Source organism: Littorina saxatilis, linkage group LG12 (genome assembly GCF_037325665.1).
Source record: "Littorina saxatilis isolate snail1 linkage group LG12, US_GU_Lsax_2.0, whole genome shotgun sequence".
In the NCBI taxonomy this organism is placed as follows: domain Eukaryota; kingdom Metazoa; phylum Mollusca; class Gastropoda; order Littorinimorpha; family Littorinidae; genus Littorina; species Littorina saxatilis.
In genome coordinates this window covers 73546124-73566123 of record NC_090256.1, presented here as the reverse complement: position 1 = coordinate 73566123, position 20000 = coordinate 73546124, and the positions used below count along the sequence as shown (strand labels likewise).

The 20000-nt window shown below is 40.4% G+C and overlaps 1 protein-coding gene across 5 annotated transcripts in view; it reads right to left on the bottom strand.

The window, feature by feature from the left end:
* LOC138983238 (plexin domain-containing protein 2-like) overlaps positions 1-20000 on the bottom strand; it is a 108904-nt gene that overhangs the window by 4280 nt on the left and 84624 nt on the right. Inside the window, exons 4-14 of one of the 5 annotated variants that reach the window (XM_070356657.1) lie at positions 19664-19733; positions 18082-18204; positions 17569-17622; positions 16063-16127; positions 13910-14006; positions 13132-13227; positions 12680-12825; positions 11488-11625; positions 6968-7321; positions 2222-2258; positions 44-168 (exon numbers count right to left, since the gene is read on the bottom strand). In XM_070356657.1, coding sequence (XP_070212758.1) covers positions 44-168; positions 2222-2258; positions 6968-7321; positions 11488-11625; positions 12680-12825; positions 13132-13227; positions 13910-14006; positions 16063-16127; positions 17569-17622; positions 18082-18204; positions 19664-19733 — 1305 coding nt within the window. The remainder of the gene's footprint in view (positions 1-43; positions 169-2221; positions 2259-6967; positions 7322-11487; positions 11626-12679; positions 12826-13131; positions 13228-13909; positions 14007-16062; positions 16128-17568; positions 17623-18081; positions 18205-19663; positions 19734-20000) is intronic. The other 4 variants (XM_070356658.1, XM_070356660.1, XM_070356659.1 and 1 more) reach the window with 4 other exon arrangements.

Genomic DNA, 20000 nt, shown 5'->3' with positions numbered 1-20000 from the left:
TTCTCATCCTGACCCTCCAAAGCCCCCACAATGCAATTCGTACCTCCATGAGCCACATGCCAGAGGGGGAGGTGGGGTGGGTGTAGGCGTAGAAGACCCAGATGGCCGCACTGCCAAACAACACCACCAGGATCAGCACAACGGCGATGATGGCCGCCACAGAGCCGTCTGAAACAGACGAGAAACATTCAACATAAGAGTATGACTCAGCCACTTGTTTTGTAATCTAAAAGTATTAAATGCTTACTTTGGCACAGAGACCCCCTGGGTTGTTGGTACAGGGATGGTCTTATCCCATGTAAAAGTATTAAATGCTAACTTTGGCACAGAGAGCCCCCGGGTTGTTGGTACAGGGATGGTCTTATCCCATGTAAAAGTATTAAAGGCTTACTTTGGCACAGACAACACCCGGGTTGTTGGTACAGGGATGGTCTTATCCCATGTAAAAGTATTAAAGGCTTACTTTGGCACAGACAACACCCGGGTTGTTGGTACAGGGATGGTCTTATCCCATGTAAAAGTATTAAAGGCTTACTTTGGCACAGACAACACCCGGGTTGTTGGTACAGGGATGGTCTTATCCCATGTAAAAGTATTAAAGGCTTACTTTGGCACAGAGAGCACCCGGGTTGTTTGTTGGTACAGGGATGATCTTATCCCATGTAAAAGTATTAAAGGCTTACTTTGGCACAGAGAGCACCCGGGTTGTTGGTACAGGGATGGTCTTATCCCATGTAAAAGTATTAAAGGCTTACTTTGGCACAGAGAGCACCCGGGTTGTTGGTACAGGGATGGTCTTATCCCATGTAAAAGTATTAAAGGCTTACTTTGGCACAGACAACACCCGGGTTGTTGGTACAGGGATGGTCTTATCCCATGTAAAAGTATTAAAGGCTTACTTTGGCACAGAGAGCACCCGGGTTGTTGGTACAGGGATGGTCTTATCCCATGTAAAAGTATTAAAGGCTTACTTTGGCACAGACAACACCCGGGTTGTTGGTACAGGGATGGTCTTATCCCATGTAAAAGTATTAAAGGCTTACTTTGGAACAGACAACACCCGGGTTGTTGGTACAGGGATGGTCTTATCCCATGTAAAAGTATTAAAGGCTTACTTTGGCACAGAGAGCACCCGGGTTGTTGGTACAGGGATGGTCTTATCCCATGTAAAAGTATTAAAGGCTTACTTTGGCACAGAGAGCACCCGGGTTGTTGGTACAGGGATGGTCTTATCCCATGTAAAAGTATTAAAGGCTTACTTTGGCACAGAGAGCACCCGGGTTGTTGGTACAGGGATGGTCTTATCCCATGTAAAAGTATTAAAGGCTTACTTTGGCACAGAGAGCACCCGGGTTGTTGGTACAGGGATGGTCTTATCCCATGTAAAAGTATTAAAGGCTTACTTTGGCACAGAGAGCACCCGGGTTGTTGGTGCAGGGATGGTCTTATCCCATGTAAAAGTATTAAAGGCTTACTTTGGCACAGAGAGCACCCGGGTTGTTGGTACAGGGATGGTCTTATCCCATGTAAAAGGGATGGTCTTATCCCATGTAAAAGGGATGGTCTTATCCCATGTAAAAGGGATGGTCTTATCCCATGTAAAAGGGATGGTCTTATCCCATGTAAAAGGGATGGTCTTATCCCATGTAAAAGGGATGGTCTTATCCCATGTAAAAGGGATGGTCTTATCCCATGTAAAAGGGATGGTCTTATCCCATGTAAAAGCCTGGTCAGATCTGAGACAGTCAGCTCTAACTCTTTCCATGAGGATTGTGCCTTTAATATCTAATTAGAGCTTCTACAATAACTACCTAACTGATCAGCATAATGAATAAACATAAAGATTCAAGGTATTAAGCAGTGTCTGTGTCATTTTTTGGTTACACCAGTAAACATCTACAAGTACATGTAATGAGAAAAACTTCTGCACACACAACAAACACAGGAAAGACCCACTATATAAATCACCAGCTACGTCACAGTACCCTCGCAAGCTCAGACCTAGATGATGACATAGTATAGCTGTGGCTTCATGTTGAACACTTTGAAACTCAATCAACAAAAGTACACTTGCATTAACACAAACACTTCAATTATGTGTCAGACACTGGAAGTGGGACAAAGTATGTGTTGACTTACAAACACACATACTTATAATAGCTGCTCTTCCCTTTTAAAGGAGAAGCAAACATGGAAAATGTTAACAGAGAAACACACTCACTTTTGCTGCCCGAGTCACAGGAACCGTCATTTGAATTCTGCACAGAAAAGAAAAGAAACCATTTTAATAAAGTGAAGAATGTGGTTTAGAACACTGACATTTCATCCATAAATAAGTCAGCTGAACTGAATACAGCAAGCTACCAGTAAACACAGAGAAGCCAGGAGAGATTTAAAGAGAGTCAGAGAGAGTTTTTCAATAATGAATAATGAAACAGTAATTATTAAGACTTGAAAACAAAAACAAAACTAAACAAACAAATAAAGTTAAATATATATACTTACAAAGAAAACTTAATAAACAAACAAAATAAAGTTAGATACAAATAAATGGTGAATTTTCCCATCACTGTTCAAAAGCAAATAGTAAAACAATCCAAATCTTTGTTGAAGAAGAACAGTGGAAATTATAGTGTTGATTCATACATTTTGTACTATGTAAGTTGTAACTGGAAGTATAGTAACCACTGAATGAAAATATACAGACACACCCAAGCAGTACAATATATAGTTGAGCTTGATCTTAAATATAACGTGTCTGTCTTAAAGCCAGACGCCAACTGAATTAATTTCTTCAAATAAGAAATAATCATTCACAATCGATAAGGTTAGAGGAGAAAAAAGTCACAGGTTAATAAAGTTTGTGGATCGAAATAGGGAAAGACTCATCAACAATAGCTGGCATCGCAACTATGCATACAAATTGACCAAAATGCAGTAAAAGTCGCAAACAAGTTACTCTTTTCAATCAGGAAGATGCACAGTGTGCACGTAATCTTTCTCTAAAAAAAAAGGCTTGGTTGAGTGAACAAGATGCATAGTAGTAGCAATCACAAGCTGGAATGAACAGTGACACAGCTTGCAACAAATAGATCTTCACACCTCCATCTGATATCATTTCAGCTTTTTCAACATTGGGACTGATAAAATTAATGTGGATATCACAGTCAAATCTAACGATAACGAATAATAAAATGTTGACTGTGGATGTTTTAGTGTGCGTTGTTTATCTATCCACATGGTATTGACCTTAGGTGGTTAATTGTGTTGTTGTGAGTTATTGTTACGTTATTTTGCTAGAATGTATATATGTATTTGATGTTATGTCAAATAGTATTTTTTATTAGTAGTTAAAATGTAAAGCGTGACGAGCATAGATTACTGTGGTTCACGCTATATAAGCTGTCATTATTATTATTATTATTATTATTATTATTATTATTATTATTATCATTAAAATAAACAAGACAGAAAAAAATTAAGAAAAATCAAAGACAACTTGAAGTGTAGATCAGAGACCAATAAATCAAGATCATGAGACAGGATGTCACAACGAAATATTTGAGAGAGAGAGAGAGAGAGAGAGAGAGAGAGAGAGAGAGAGAGAGAGAGAGAGAGAGAGAGAGAGAGAGAGAGAGAGAGAGAGAGAGAGAGAGAGAGAGAGAGAGAGAGAGAGAGAGAGAGAGAGTTTGACAAGATCGAAATGAAAACTGCATGAATGGAAATTGTAACAAGAGGCGAAGCCATCAAGGCTCACGTAAGAAATCGACAAACAGTAACACAAACTCAATCACTCCGTCACACATACACACACACACACACACACACACACACACACACACACACACACACACACACACACACACACACAGAAAGAGCATAGGTGAAACTGTGCAAGAAAGCGAGACACCAGATCTAGATCTGTCTGTCTGCATGTAGCCTACTTACAGGACACGACTGCCAACTAGTCTCGGCGCGCTCAAAATAATAATGACCGAGACTTTCAGTACTTCCTTCGCGTGACGTCTAACCCTCTTACGTCATAATGTGACGTCAATGTAATGTGACGTCTTCAAATGTTAGAGTTTCTACCACAGACATACACACACACGCACGCACAAACACACACACACACACACGCACAAACGCACAGACAGAAAAAGTTATGATCGCATAGGCTACACTTACGTGAGCCAAAAAACAAGGCCAGGAACAAACATGAAGGTTATGGTAAAACTGGCGTGATGATACAATTGTGCAAAATAAAATATTACATCCACAGCTACAAATTCAATAAGGGGAAGATACAATGGATGCGTACATATTGCTGGAGACAGCCCATGTTTCTGTCGGTTAGTTATATTGTATTTGATAAACCATCCCTCTCAGTGAAACCACATACATGTATATATACATATTTTTATAATGCAAGAGATTCTGTTTATTGAGATACATGTGCTGACAGCTGGGTCAAATTGTACCTCTTCCAACCATATTGGGTGCTACCACAATAGGCGTTCCCATAATACACATTCTGGAAATAATTTCAGACAATTCAGTGTAATCTTTAGCTTTGAAAATATCAGAAACTCGCAAATTGGTGAAATATTCTCATACCAGAGTTTGTATCTGCATTCAAAGGCTATTGTAATCAGATGAATGCAGATTCCATAAGAACGTCATCAATTACTTAATATATTTGAAATTGTTCAAACTACATGTACTACACACACAGGAGTAAAAAATTGTCCTGGATGCATCTGTTTTCACTGTAATTGTCTTCATGTGTAAAACTGACTCTGGACAGATTTGTATGCGAACAGCTTATAAATGAACTCAAGATACCTCTGTTTCAAACACTATCAGACATGAAGCCTTCAACCACCAAGACAAGACAATGGAACCAACCCCCCCTTTTCAGACCCCTAATTTAAGACTTCTCCCTTTTTAAGACCTTGATTCTTCACATTCTTCATAACATCTGTAAATTTACCCCAGTTTTAAGACTCCCACCTTTTTAAGACCTGATTTTCTCAGATGTTAGAAGGTCTTAAAATGGGTGTTCCACTGTACTGTGTCTGAACAATGCTGTATTGATATCATGTCCTGGGTAACAGAAATAACAAAACCATAAGTCAATGAGAGGAATGGGTCGTGTGCCTTGAAAGCGCATGACAGAAAGAATGTGTGTGATCACCGCAGGTCAGTTTAATGTATCCCTTATAAGTAATGACACAATCATGGCATTTTCATTTAAATGTTTATTGATTCTGAATTTTGGAACATTGGCAGTCTGTCTGTGTTTTGATTTTCATTTAAATATGATTTTGCCTTGTAGTATTAGTACTGGTCTACAATAGGTGGTGCTCAACAATCTACAACAACATCAAATGAAACAGCTAATATCACAATAATAAAAAAAACAAAATCCTACACACACAAATGAAACATTATCAAAGAAAAAATTATGAATTAGAAGAATGCAAATTTTCCATAACTTTCAGACAAGTTAAAGAAAGAAATAATCAAATCAGTCAACCTACAAAAACAAGAAAAGCAAATGCTAATATGAAGATCATTAAAACTTACAAGTGCGTCAAATGTGGAGGCTGATTAGCTTCAAAAACATCTGAGAAAACCTCAACATTAAGCTTTTATGAACCGAACTTGATCCCGCTGTGACCTTGAAATTTGATGAGAGTCAACCAGACTGGGGTCATGTCGGGAGTTCATCAAACCCTAGAAGTGCGCAAAGTTTAAGTCCTAGCTTCAAGAAACATCTGAGATGACCTCAATGTTAATTTGTTGTTCACGGCCAGCTGCCCGTCCATACGGACAGACACTGCACATTACTAAAACTCATTGATTACTCCAATGAGACAAAAGTCATCCACAAAATACAATCCCATGCACTGATGCAAGCACATCCATGCACACACACACTCATGTTTCTGTCCTGCATAAGAGGTAGACATGATCCAAGTGATCTGACAATAAAATACCTATGGGACTTTTCAAGGAAAAGTAAAGCACTTTTAATTGAAGAGCAAAGAAAGAGGTGTTACAAAGATCATAAGCAGTAGCAGACTTGCCAACCTTATGTGAAACCCTGAGTGTCACAGCAATTGACTTTTTCTGGATTTTCAGCGTATCAAATGGTGTTTTAGTGTAACATTGTTTAAATTTACTTGCACATCCACATTTAGGCTATTCTGCGCAAGAATATATACATTTAAAATTTTTCTAGAGAAAAGAAACATAATGGACAATAGAGAGTGTCCACAGTGCCACGTACTTTCCATTACGGACAATGTTTTATGACACAAATTCTGACCGCTACACGATATGAGAATCATGCAGAAATGAGTACCAGGACTCACAAAAAAGAGCAAACAGTTGCATGTTTGTGATTATTTGTTAAGGATAGCAATTCTAAGCTTGGCGTAACAGCGGAGTAATTTTTCTTAAAACGTAGCATATGCTACGCTGAAACCATTGCAGTTGGCAGGTCTGCTATGTAGATCGGACATGGGCATGCTGTCAGTCAGATTTAAAAAAAAAAAATTGGGAGGGGAGGGTTGTCTGCATCATGCAGGGTAGGATAAACACAATACATACTGCTTCGTACATGATATCGATATAACTATAAGGTATATATTTTACAAAAGGTAGTCAGCCTGCGTCCCCTTCAGTTATAAAGCCTTTAACAAATCTACTTGGAAAAATCCGACTTCACAAAAGCGCTCTGTAACGTATGTTTTTTCTTCTTTTTCTTCCCTTTGCTTTCTATACATATTTGTGAATGCAGATGGCAGAAGTGTGTCAGTGTGGTGGCTTGCAACACTTGCAAGCAATCAAGCAACTACTGTAGATCACATTCAAAAAGTGTCAGCAAACAGGAGTATGGCAGGTGTATGATAACATAATTGTGCACGTCAGAGGCACTCGGGGGAAAAAAAAGTTTTACCCTGCAAGCATCCTTGGACGCACTTGCGTTTACACTCTTGGCATTTGGAGTGGTTTGGGAGCTCTCAGTGGGTTCGGTGGTGGGTTTTGGTGGGTGTGGGTGTGTACTGTGGGTGGTAGGCACCTGCTTGGGGACTGAAGTGGTTGTGGGTGTGTGTGCTTGGCTGGAAGTAAGAGCTGGTCTAGGGGGTTGGGTAGTCTTTGGTTTGGTGGTGGTGGGATTCTGAGTGGCCGGTGTGGGGGGGTTTGTGGAGGTGTTTACTGTGGTGGTGGGATTTTGAGGGGACTGTGTGGGTGTGTTTGTGGAGGTGTTTGCTGTAGTGGTGGCATTACACTGAGAGATGTCGGCGACCCCCTGTTGTATAGAGAAGCAGACAACACCCAGTTATGACCACAAAACTCCACTATCAACAGAAGATATACATCTTACAGAAAGTAACAACACTCATGGCTCTTGGGGAAAAGGTCAAATCATGTTTGTTTACAGAAAAACATGTTTCTAATCATGCTTTTTGAAATTTAGAAGCTGCAGCGAATATATGACAGCTCGTTGACCAACAGAAGCCCGGATCTCTCAGAAATTCAAATCATAATGAACACTGACAAAATATAACAAAGCATTCTTTATAATTTGACAGCCAAACCCAAAGACATCACAAATTCAATTCAACCGAGTGAAAAGGCTCAAGAATCACTACTTCACCAATCAAAGGGTAAGGTTGGAAAAAAACCACTTTTAATCCTTTAACAAAAAATGACGGCATAAAAAGTCCATCCTATATACACAACCTGCAGTACCACATTTTACAGTAAACACAAACTACACATGCACCACAGTTACAACACAGTCCATTTCTAAATACGACATACACAGGTTATGTTTCTACCCCGTCAACTTGTCAGCTGAGGTCGTAATCAAATCTTCTCTGGGTCTGCTGAAGGGTTCAAATTTGACAACTTAATTCCACCCTGAATGGTCGACCTCCATATCGGTGACCTCGTAAAACACGATGTTTAAAGAATCCAGTTTATTGAGGACATGTTTCTTCATGGGGATGAATTTGACTATTTACACCCCGGATGGCCAACCCCACAATGTGTGATGCTAAACAAAACCCAAACAGAATGAGTATGCAATGTTTGCTTCACAGATATGGTTGAATTTGTCTGATTTCATCTGTTATTGGCAACTCTGCGAAGGGTGACTGCACAATGCATGCACGCGCATGTGTGTGTGTGTGTGTGTGTGTGTGCATGCGTGCATGCATGTGTGTGGGAGTGTGCATGTGTGTCTGTGATAAGATGACAATAACAAAATAAATGTTATCGATCATCATATAAAAAAGTTTAAAAAAACATTAACGCAGGCTCCAAGAAGTAACTGTAACAAATTTAAAAAAACAAAAACAAACAAGTCGCGTAAGGCGAAAATACAACATTTAGTCAAGCTCAGTCGAACTCACAGAATGAAACTGAACGCATTTCATTTTTTCCGCAAGACCGTACACTCGTAGCATCGTCTGTCCACCGCTCGTGGCAAAGGCAGTGCAATTAACAATCCAGAAAAGCGCGGTAGCGGTTGCGCTGAGGAGGAATTAGCACGCTTTTCTATATCTCTATTCTTTTTAACTCTCTGAACGTGTTTTTAATCCAAACATATCATATGTATATGTTTTTTGAATCAGGAACGGACAAGGAATAAGATGAAATTGTTTTTAAATCGATTTCGGAAATTTTATTTTAATCATAATTTTTATATTTTTAATTTTCAGAGCTTGTTTTTAATCCGAATATAACATATTTATATGTTTTTGGAATCAGAAAATGATGAAGAATACGATAAACGTAATTTTGGATCGTTTTATAAAAAAATAATTTTTACTACAATTTTCAGATTTTTAATGACCAAAGTCATTAATTAATTTTTAAGCCTCCAAGCTGAAATACAATACTTCTTTTTCTTCTTCTTCGTTCGTGGGCTGAAACTCCCACGTACACTCGTGTTTTTTGCACGAGTGGAATTTTACGTGTATGACCGTTTTTTACTTCGCCATTTAGGCAGCCACACGCCGTTTTCGGAGGAAGCATGCTGGGTATTTTCGTGTTTCTATAACCCACCGAACTCTGACATGGATTACAGGATCTTTTTCGTGCGCACTTGGTCTTGTGCTTGCGTGTACACACGGGGGTGTTCGGACACCGAGGAGAGTCTGCACACAAAGTTGACTCTGAGAAAATAAATCTCTCGCCGAACGTGGGGACGAACTCACGCTGACAGCGGCCAACTGGATACAAATCCAGCGCGCTACCGACTGAGCTACATCCCCGCCCCGAAATACAATACCAAAGTCCGGTCTTCGTCGAAGATTGCTTGGCCAAAATGTCAATCAATTTGATTGAAAAATGAGGGTGTAACAGCAGGGGCTCACATCCACGTCGGACATCCACGGATATTTTTTTCAAATGTCCTAAACATTTTTCATGCAAGAGGACATATGTCCTATTGTTTTTGTCACAAAGTGGTCATTGTCCGATTATGCTTTCATTTGATCCAGACATTGTCAGCACTTTTCAATTTACAGTAGTTTGATTTGGTATTTTATCGATGTTTTGCGAAGCGATGTGTCTCTCCAAGCAGACGAAACTTTGGGAAACTTTCCAAGGGTTGCAATTCTGAATGCTCCAAGCCGGTTGACATGCAGTTGCCTCCCTCCGCGTTTTTTTTCTCCGAAAAAGCATTATGCCGCCGAAAAGAAAATTGGTGCCAGAAAAAGGCCAGAAGCGTGTGTACTTCAAATCTCTGCCCTCATCGGCGGCTAGTACCACTGAAACTGAGCTCCCTCTGGCCTCTGAGCAGCCAGAGCCAGATGAAACCGTAGCTCTAGAAAGTGAAAATTTGGCGCCGAAAAAAGACGTTACCCCCTCCCTTTGATTTGTTCAGTTACCTTTTTGCCAAGAAAATTATTTTATTTGTTCTGTTACCTTTGTGACTAGAAACTAGTCAAGGTTAATGAAATTTACGTTTTGTTGCGAAAAAAAAAAGTCCTATTCATCTATTTTTGTTCAGGACAAATGTCCTACGTATCACTTTTGCATTGTCCAGGACATTTGTCCTATGCCACCTCTCATGGATGTGAGCCCCTGGTGACAGTGCCGCCTCAACTTTTACAAAATGCCGGATACGACGTCATCAAAGACATTTATCGAAAAAATGAAAAAAACGTCTGGGGATATCATACCCAGGAACTCTCATTATTATTATTATTGTGATCATTTTTATGCGCCTAATCTAGATATAGCCCTAGGCGCTTACATATTAATTTCTGCCGTTTGAAATGGAATATTTTACAGACAGACAGACAAACAGACATTTTTTACACACAATATATAACGCATTCACATCGGCCAGTAAAGCTCAGTAGCCTATTAGGCGAGCATTCACCTTTCACGGCCTTTCATAAAGATCGGTCCAGTAGTTTACTCTGAATCGCTCTACACACACATACACACACACAGACACACACACACATACACCACGACCCTCGTCTCGATTCCCCCCTCTATGTTAAAACATTTAGTCAAAACTTGACTAAATGTAAAAAAGAACCTGTAATCAACAATTGAGTTAAATTGGGAAAGCCCTCACTGATGCAATTTTTTTTTCTTTTCTTTTGTCCCAACGTGGATAAACTACACATTACGCACAAATTTAGCAAGCTGGAAAGCAGCAGTAACCTGTACATCATCACTACAGTGAGCATCATGGCAAAGACGAGATGCGTGAAATATTCTCCAGAAATTCCAGTGGGTAAAAAGCTCTTTCATTTACACTGACTGACCATTTAAATCTTGGACATGAAGGTATCAGCAGTATGTTACCGAGTTTAAAATATACATAAACCTACAAACATACCTTATTTAGAACACATACTTTATTAACAAGTATACCGCTGCATACTCTTCCCCTTGAACTTCATGTTTTTCTTGTATTATCAAGTATGGAATTTACAGGAGATATTAGAACAGCTGTTTGGTAAATCAGAGAAGCTAGGCTCACATTTGCCTAATCTACAGGTGCTCAAAGCTCACTTTCTGGAGAGGTTCAGTATAGCTTGTCAGAGTTGGGTGCCACACAAGAAGAATTTGCATGCATGTTTATTTACATATAATTTGATTACATTCAAAGAAGTGCGGCTATTCAGCCCTGAAAGTGGCGAGTATTTTACTTGCCATAGCAAGTAGAAATTTAACATGGAACTGGCGAGTAGATGAACATGTCTACTCGCCAAATGCGTGTAAAGTTGCCGAAACAAATTGTTGGTTTGGCTAGTAAAGTTTGCTCTCTGGCAAGTAAATTGTCAGAATCATTAGCCAAAGGGTAGTGCACCAGTTTTGGGACTTTCAGGGCTGCTATTAGTTTTTTAATACAAGCGCAGAAAGTCGATCAGATAGCAAGCAGAATCAGAGAAAAATCGCAAAACTACGGAACTCTGAGGCTCGTACTGAGAACAAACGCTTTACCACACAATTATCCTTGGATGCACTGGCGTTAGCGCTTTTGCCATTTGGAGTTGTTTGGGGGATTTGTGAGGGTGTGTTGGTAGATTGTTGCATTGGAAGGGTTGTGGAGAGGTAACACTGAGAAACGTCGGCAATTTCCTGTTGTGTACAGATGCAGAGAATGTTCAGTTTACCATTAAACAATAGAGCAATATGTTACAAGTCCTCAGTCAGTCCATCAGTATACACCCCCCCGTCAACAAACAGGTCAAACTCTTCAGCGTTTTCATTGCACTTGAACAGATTTTGTATCTTGCTTTTTTCGGTTAACGTTCTTCTTAGCTTAAATTCATGACCAAAATACCCCCTTCTCAGCTTTTCAAAATGTACTTGAAAAACTCGTCTTCAACACAAACATGTAGGACATAACATGATGGAGACATTTCGCTTTCTACATCACATATAACATCCATGCAATGAAATCAAGACATGCACAAGAATTATTTCCAATGACTGTGTGTATAACACTGAACAAATGGGGAAGGGTTACAGTGATTTTCAACATGCATGATACATGTAGCTAAGACCTTCCACCAAAGGACAAAACAGAATGAACAGATCATATTTCAACTGTGAAAAACAGAAGTTATACTTTGGGCAGGGAAGTTCTATATTTTTGGTGGTCCTCAAAGGGGGGTGGGGGGGGGATGACTGTACATCAAGGACACGGATATCTCGCCAGAGCTGCTCAGACTATGAAGCGGTGTGGGAGTAAAAAATAAATGAATAAAACAATTTTTTGTTAAATTAAGAATATAAATCAAACCTTCATTTCCTGTTAAGAAGACATACACTCAACTGTAGTATGTAGGCAATGATTTCATAACTTTGCTACACTCTTTCATGGATGTCGAGGATTCTGCAGTTCTTTTCCTCTGTTAGGACAGACACACGGTTACCTCCCTTGTTCATTAGTGGAAAGCCCACAGAAGATGAAGGGGCCCTGTCAAGGGGCAGAAAGACAGCAAGAAATATTCACACAAAGGCCGGCATTGTTCAGGCTAAGCCTCATGTAAGCTTTGTCATCACACTGAATGAATCTCAAAATGTTGGATCTTCTTTCAGTATGTGACATCACTTCCACAAGGCTAGATGCGGAGTATGCAAAAGACGTGTAGAGGTGTGTGAGCAAGCATAAATGAGTGGTACCAACCGATGACTTGCAGCCTTTCTTCTCCCAGTCCTGGCGGTACCAATCCAGTCCGTCGGAACAGCGGGAAACACGGTTGCACCACTTGCAGTCAAACTTGACATTTGAGTGTTGAGCACAGGTGCCACAGTCCGTAATTACATTGCATGCTGAAGACAGATGGATAGTACAGTTAATTCTATACGATGCGAGTTCCGCTAGAACACCAAGCTAGCTAAACACAAACGCACACACGCGTGCATGGAGGTACGCACACACACACCAACACACACACATACCTACACACACACACACACGCACCTACCTACACCATAACACACACACACACACTCACATATCTACACCACAACACACACACACACACACCAAAACAGACAGGGACAGCCAGACAGACAGACAGAATGAGACAAAGACAGACAGACTGTCACACACACAAATCAATGGCTGGAACTCACTGGGAAGTGGTGAGAGTACAATGACTGTGCCTTCCTCCACTTGTTCCTTGAGGATGGGCACCCTGTGGTACTCAATGATTGTACGTCTCTTGATGCCTGAAACACACATACAATTCATCATGACATTTGACACTGGGGTATTCAATGATTGAAACACACATACAATTCATCAGAACAAATGACATTTATGTAAGCACCTTACACTACGTAGACCAAACATTATTTGGCAGCTTTTGCTTTTTATTTGGCTTTTCTTTTCCTAAATGTTGTCCTGGAGATCCAAGCCTCCACAGGCAAACATTTGGCTTTTGAATTGTGATTTGTCTTGGTGACTGAAGATCTCTCTTGTCTTTTTGGACATTGATTGTCTCACCATCAGGATTTTTATTTATTTATTTGAAAAAAAGAAAGATTTTAAACACAATTTTAATGATGTCAAGCGGAAAGAGAAAAATGGGAATAATGAAGTCACCATGGCAACTAACCTATCTGGTGCATGGCTCGCCCATAATACAGAGGATAACAAGTTCTCTGGTTGGGGGTACAATGTGACGCAAGACATACCATGTTAGTTGGATGCGCCAGCACTGAATCAGTTGGTGGTGTTTATTTCTCAAAGCCATTCTGGGCCTCATATTCAAAAGGAAACAAATTCTTCAACTCAACGGCATTCTCCTCAAATAGTTGTAAACAAACTTGGTAAAAGAATGACTCAAAACTGACTTGATACACGCAGAATAAGTGCCATATGCTACCTGCTCAAACAGTGGTGACTTACCATACTCAGGTAAAAACGTGTCGTTGTAAAAGGCGTCAGACAGACCGATCTTCACTGGGTGGTTGCTGCTTGAAATATTGCTCACTGGAATGGGCAGCTGAAATACACAAGTCAGAAGTAAATGGTTTACCGGGGACGACAAGCCTTTCAGTGCTGAAGACTTAAACAGGGTGGCTGCATAACAGTGGAGGCTAAAGCCTAGTGTCATCATTTTCACGAGTTTTCATTCACAAGCACCTGGGAAATAAATCTCATGTTCCCCAGGCAATAAATCCCCGGTTACCATAGTTGCAGGAAGCAGGTTATACATGGATAATCAAAAGCAAACCCAATAGAAACGCTCGGGGATTCTTCGGCTCTTTTCATTGGTGTTTCCCCAGACCTAAACAGACGACACGACACTGCTTTGCAAAGTTCCAAAAACGAACTGGAAAACTGGCAAAAGTAAACAAAAAACAAAACTACTTCATGAAAGGTCATACATTCATCAAAAACAAATGAAATCTAGCGATATGTTTTGTCTTCTTACAGAGTCATGGAGTGCGTGTAACTATGTTTCGATACACAGACGTTCGGAGAAACACGAACGTCAAGTTCAAGTAAAACGACCCCTGACACACACATTTTGACCCGTGCACAAGACGTTGTATCGATAAACGAAGCACAAATAAGAAACAATAATAAAAGCAAAGAAAATAGCAACAAGATATGCAAACATCTAACAAATTAAGCCGAGCAAGCAGGTCTAATGAAAAACAAAGAGGTACTGAGTCGGAAACAAGATCGCGATTCTTTCCTTTGCTGCAAGACGCAAATCTTCTGTGACCTTTGACCAAATGTAGCTTCCACATTCGATCACTCAGCTTAATATTTACAACAGAAAACCGAGGGGGTGGAATACCAAGATGAACCTACAGAACTGTGCATCCTCAAACCTGACATATTCATTCCAACATTTATGAACTCAAAAACACAGAAAGTTGCTTTCACACGCCAGCTTTGATTGCCAGTGGTTATCAAACCGGGACTCGTGTTGTTATCAGCACGGAACCCGTAATTCAAAGCATGGCTCCCTGTGTTGATTGTGCACTTATTTTCTCACTACCAAAATGATGACAAAAACGATGTTTGGTGGTTTGTTGACAGACCAGCTTTTTTGTCGGTCCTCGGGGGGGCATATCGACTTTTGTTTCATATTTATTGACCGCGGAATTTTCAATAAAAAGTCTTTGCAAAGTCAACCTTTGGGCTCAATTAACTCTTTCTGAACGGATACCAGCTCAATTAACTCTTTCTGAACGGATACCAGCTCAATTAACTCTTTCTGAACGGATACCAGCTCAATTAACTCTTTCTGAACGGATACCAGCTCAATTAACTCTTTCTGAACGGATACCAGCTCAATTAACTCTTTCTGAACGGATACCAGCTCAATTAACTCTTTCTGAACGGATACCAGCTCAATTAACTCTTTCTGAACGGATACCAGCTCAATTAACTCTTTCTGAACGGATACCAGATTTTTCCCGCAGCAAAATGCATCACTTAGCGCCTAATACCGGAATTTTACGGTTACTCTGCTCCTGTCCAAAATCTCGCTACTATCCACTATATTCCACCCGATTCATGTTTTCAATACCGAGACCGTTACTGTTGCTTGCAAGTTTACAGCAGGCATGTTGACTGAATATGAGCGCATTTATTTTTAGATGTGAGGCAATGTAGTCCAAATAGGGTTAAGGAACTTGCCTTAAGAAGACTTTCGAGAATACAGTGGTAGCTCTATTTCAAGACCTCCAAATATCCGAAAACCTCGGACTCATCAGAGAAGTATTCTTGGAATGGAGGTAAATTTACTGACATTATGAAGAGGAAGTTTGACAAAATAGGAAACAAACTTGAATTTTCTTCCTGACATGCCATGTTTCAAACAGTTTTTAATTCAGTTCTTCAAAATCAAAACAATTAAAAGACACAAAATCACATAACCTGATATTCTTACAGACTGTTTTGGCTGAAGGTCAAATCATTGAACAATTATACACTTGCAGACCTTGATGTCTGCAAGGCTTGTCCACTGTGACAATAATTGCCCAAAGCACAAGTTGAAATAAACTAGTTTTCAGCGCCTGTGGTGCTTGGAGACAACTCACAGATTTGTAGACAAAGGTGATGGTGCCGTCACTCTTCAGTTTGGTCTGGAAGACGAACACTCCTGCTGCCCACAAACAATCACTGCATGCTTGACTCCAAAACTACAAGTCAGTAACAATGTAAGTAAGGAAGAAAGAAGAGTAAATCAAGTCGCGTGAAGCGATATAAAAACATTTAGTCAAGATAAACACCACAAACCAATCATCGCCGAGACTACATTCAGATATTCTCGGCTAAACATACCGAAGACCGAGACGGGTTACACTCGCCGCCGCGAAGCACGCGTCCGTAGTACTTACTGAACCTATTTTGTTTTATTCTGATCACATTTTTAGAGTAAACATGACATATCTCCATATTTTTTTTAATACAACGCAATTAATCTTAAATCTGTTTGCGAAAAATTGATTTGAATGACAACTTGAATGAGCAAACTCAGTAATTAATATTTAAGTCTCCAAGCTGAAATGCAATACCAAAGTCCGGGCTTTGTCGAAGATTACTTGACCAAAATTTCAACCGATTTGGTTGAAAAATGAGAGCGTGACAGTGCTGCCTCAACTTTCACAAAAAGCCGGATATGACATCATCAAAGACATTTATCAAAAAAATGAAAAAAACCGTCTCGGGATATTATAGTATTATACTCAGGAACTCTCATGTGAAGTTTCATGAAGATCGGTCAGGTAGTTTTCTCTGAATCACTTTACACACACACACACACACACACACACCACTACCCTCATCTCTATGTTAAAACATTTGGTCAAAATTTGACTAAATGTAAAAAAAGAAAGAAATGTTGAATAGAAAACTTGATATGCTGGTAAAATCAGAGCCAACCTTATCAGTCAAAGAACCTGCACCCCCCGGAATCGGTATATGGCTGCCTGAATGGCGGGGTTAAAACGGTCATACACGTAAAATCTACTTGTGCAAAAACATGAGTGAACGTGGGAGTTTCAGTCCATGAACAAAGAAGAAGAAGAAGAACCTGCACAACCATGTACACAGCCATGCACACAACCATGCACACAACCATGCACACAACCATGCACACATACTTGCACGCATGCAAGCACATACATTTGTACAAGCATGTAAGCAGACACACGCACACAAAAACACTTGCACACCAGCACACGCACACACACACTCACTCACACAAGTACGCGCATGCACACACACAAAGACTGATCTCCAATTCAAAGTAACATGACGGTGCACCCTTGCATGTACACACACAAAGACTGATCTCCAATTCAAAGTAACATGACGGTGCACCCATGCATGTACACACACAAAGACTGATCTCCAATTCAAAGTAACATGACGGTGCACCCATGCATGTACACACACAAAGACTGATCTCCAATTCAAAGTAACATGACGGTGCACCCATGCATGTACACACACAAAGACTGATCTCCTATTCAAAGTAACATGACGGTGCACCCATGCATGCACACGCACTCACAGAAGACACAGGAGGCGAAAATTAATACCTGTAGTCTGATCTTTCAGAAAAACGTTGTGCCACTCAATGATAAACTCCTCGCCTGAAACAAACCAAAACTATTTGTGCTCAAAACTCAATACAATACACTACAATTCACTAAAGTACCTGATGACAGGTTGTTGAGATCTATGCAGATATGAGAAGTTACATTTTTGGAATAGTGTTTGTGAGTGTGTGTGTGTGGTTGTGTGTGTGTGTGTGTGTGTGTGTGTGTATGTGTGTGTGTGTGTGTGTGTGTGTGTGTGTGTGTGTGTGTGTGTGTGTGTGTGTGTGTGTTTGTGTGTGCGTGCATGCGTGTGCTTGTGCGGGTGGTCATGGCTGCTTGTGTCTGATTATATGCATGTAAGCATGTGGTGTGTCCATGGGAATGATTATAAGTGCTTCAAAGCTCTGTCACATATTCCTAAACAATTGACAGTCATATAGTCAGTATAGTATCAGCGTGCAAGAAATAAATTCCTCAACAGCCTAACAGTATAAATCACTAACTGCAACTGACCAACTTGCTTGTAGAAAATGTTGGAGTCGGTACTGGCAGAGGTTTCAAAGTTGGCCATCAGCGGTGCAATGTACTGTGTCGCTGTCAGCCACTGATGCAGGAATGGACTCATGTAAATGAACCCTGCACAAAGAGACCAAACATCCTCAACAATAAGGAGAAATTTAAAAAACAAGAAGGGCAAAGCCCATACGACTCACATGCTTGACCTTGACCTTTACATGACCTTGACCTTCAGGGTCAAGGTCAAATAACTAAACCTAGCAATGACATCATACACTAAGAACCGCTTTACACATTTTTCCTACCAAAATACATGTGACCTTGACCCAAGGTCAAGGTCATCCAAGGTCATGCAACACAAAGCTGTTAATTCAAGACATAGGAAGTACAATGGTGCTTATTGGCTCTTTCTACCATGAGATATGGTCACTTTTAGTGGTTCACTACCTTATTTTGGTCACATTTCATAAGGGTCAAAGTGACCTTGACCTTGATCATATGTGACCAAATGTGTCTCATGATGAAAGCATAACATGTGCCCCACATAATTTTTAAGTTTGAAACAGTTATCTTCCATAGTTCAGGGTCAAGGTCACTTCAAAATATGTATACAATCCAACTTTGAAGAGCTCCTGTGACCTTGACCTTGAAGCAAGGTAAACCAAACTGGTATCAAAAGATGGGGCTTACTTTGCCCTATATATCATATATAGGTGAGGTATTGAATCTCAAAAACTTCAGAGAAAATGGGAAAAATGGGAAAAGTAGCTGTTTTTTAGACAACATTTATGGCCCCTGCGACCTTGACTTTGAAGCAAGGTCAAGATGCTATGTACGTTTTTTGGGGCCTTGTCATCATACACCATCTTGCCAAATTTGGTACTGATAGACTGAATAGTGTCCAAGAAATATCCAACGTTAAAGTTTTCCGGACGGACGGGGGGGACGGACGGACGGACGACTCGGGTGAGTACATAGACTCACTTTTTCTTCGCATGTGAGTCAAAAAACACAATTTTGAATAAAAAGAGGCCAAAGAGAAAAAGAGATTGTGAAATTGTGAAAAGGCTGTAAAGAATCTCCCCCGAACCTCTGCATGCTCCCCTGGAAATTGTTTACTAAATAATGCAAAATCATGGAATCTGGTGTAATCTGGGGATATCAAGAATGATCTCTAAAGCTTTGACAAATCTCATGCTTGCTGAACCTAATAGATGCCACAGTCATTTAATGAATAATGAAAATGATACATTCTATATCACGCTTAACATCATGAATTAATGCAGCTCAATTATGAACATGGACAACAACAATTGCAACAACAAAACAGATCAATCATTAACCCACACCCACAGAATAAATCAAAGAAACACGGTCCACTGCAGAACAGACTCCCAGCCCCCCCCCCCCCCCCCCCCCCCCCACTGACACACCTCCCCGACATAAACCCCCTCCCATCCCCCCTCGCACATCCTATCCCCATCACACCCGTCCCTATAAAACTGAGCCTTCCTCTAGACATGTACGCAGAGGACCGAGTGTCCTCCTCCCCCTACTGTTAAAGGCTCTGGGCCCTCACCTCCCGTTGCGACTGTGATGTTGGTGATATTGTGCCCGTAAAATCGGAACTTGAAGGGCAAGGCGATGGTCTGCACACACACACAAAAAGGTGTTAAAAACACACACACATACTGGCTATGAAAATATGCTGTAACTGTTGCCGGATATACAGGTCATGAATAAAATGTCTGAAAAACAACAAATGTCTGACGTGAGACAGAAGGCAAACGCTTGAACCTGGATCAGTGACCATGTTTTATACATTCTCTCTGACATAAAACAGTCTGTCGCGTGCTGTGTGTGTGTGTGTGTGTGTGTGTGTGTGTGTGTGTGTGTGTGTGTGTGTGTGTGTGTGT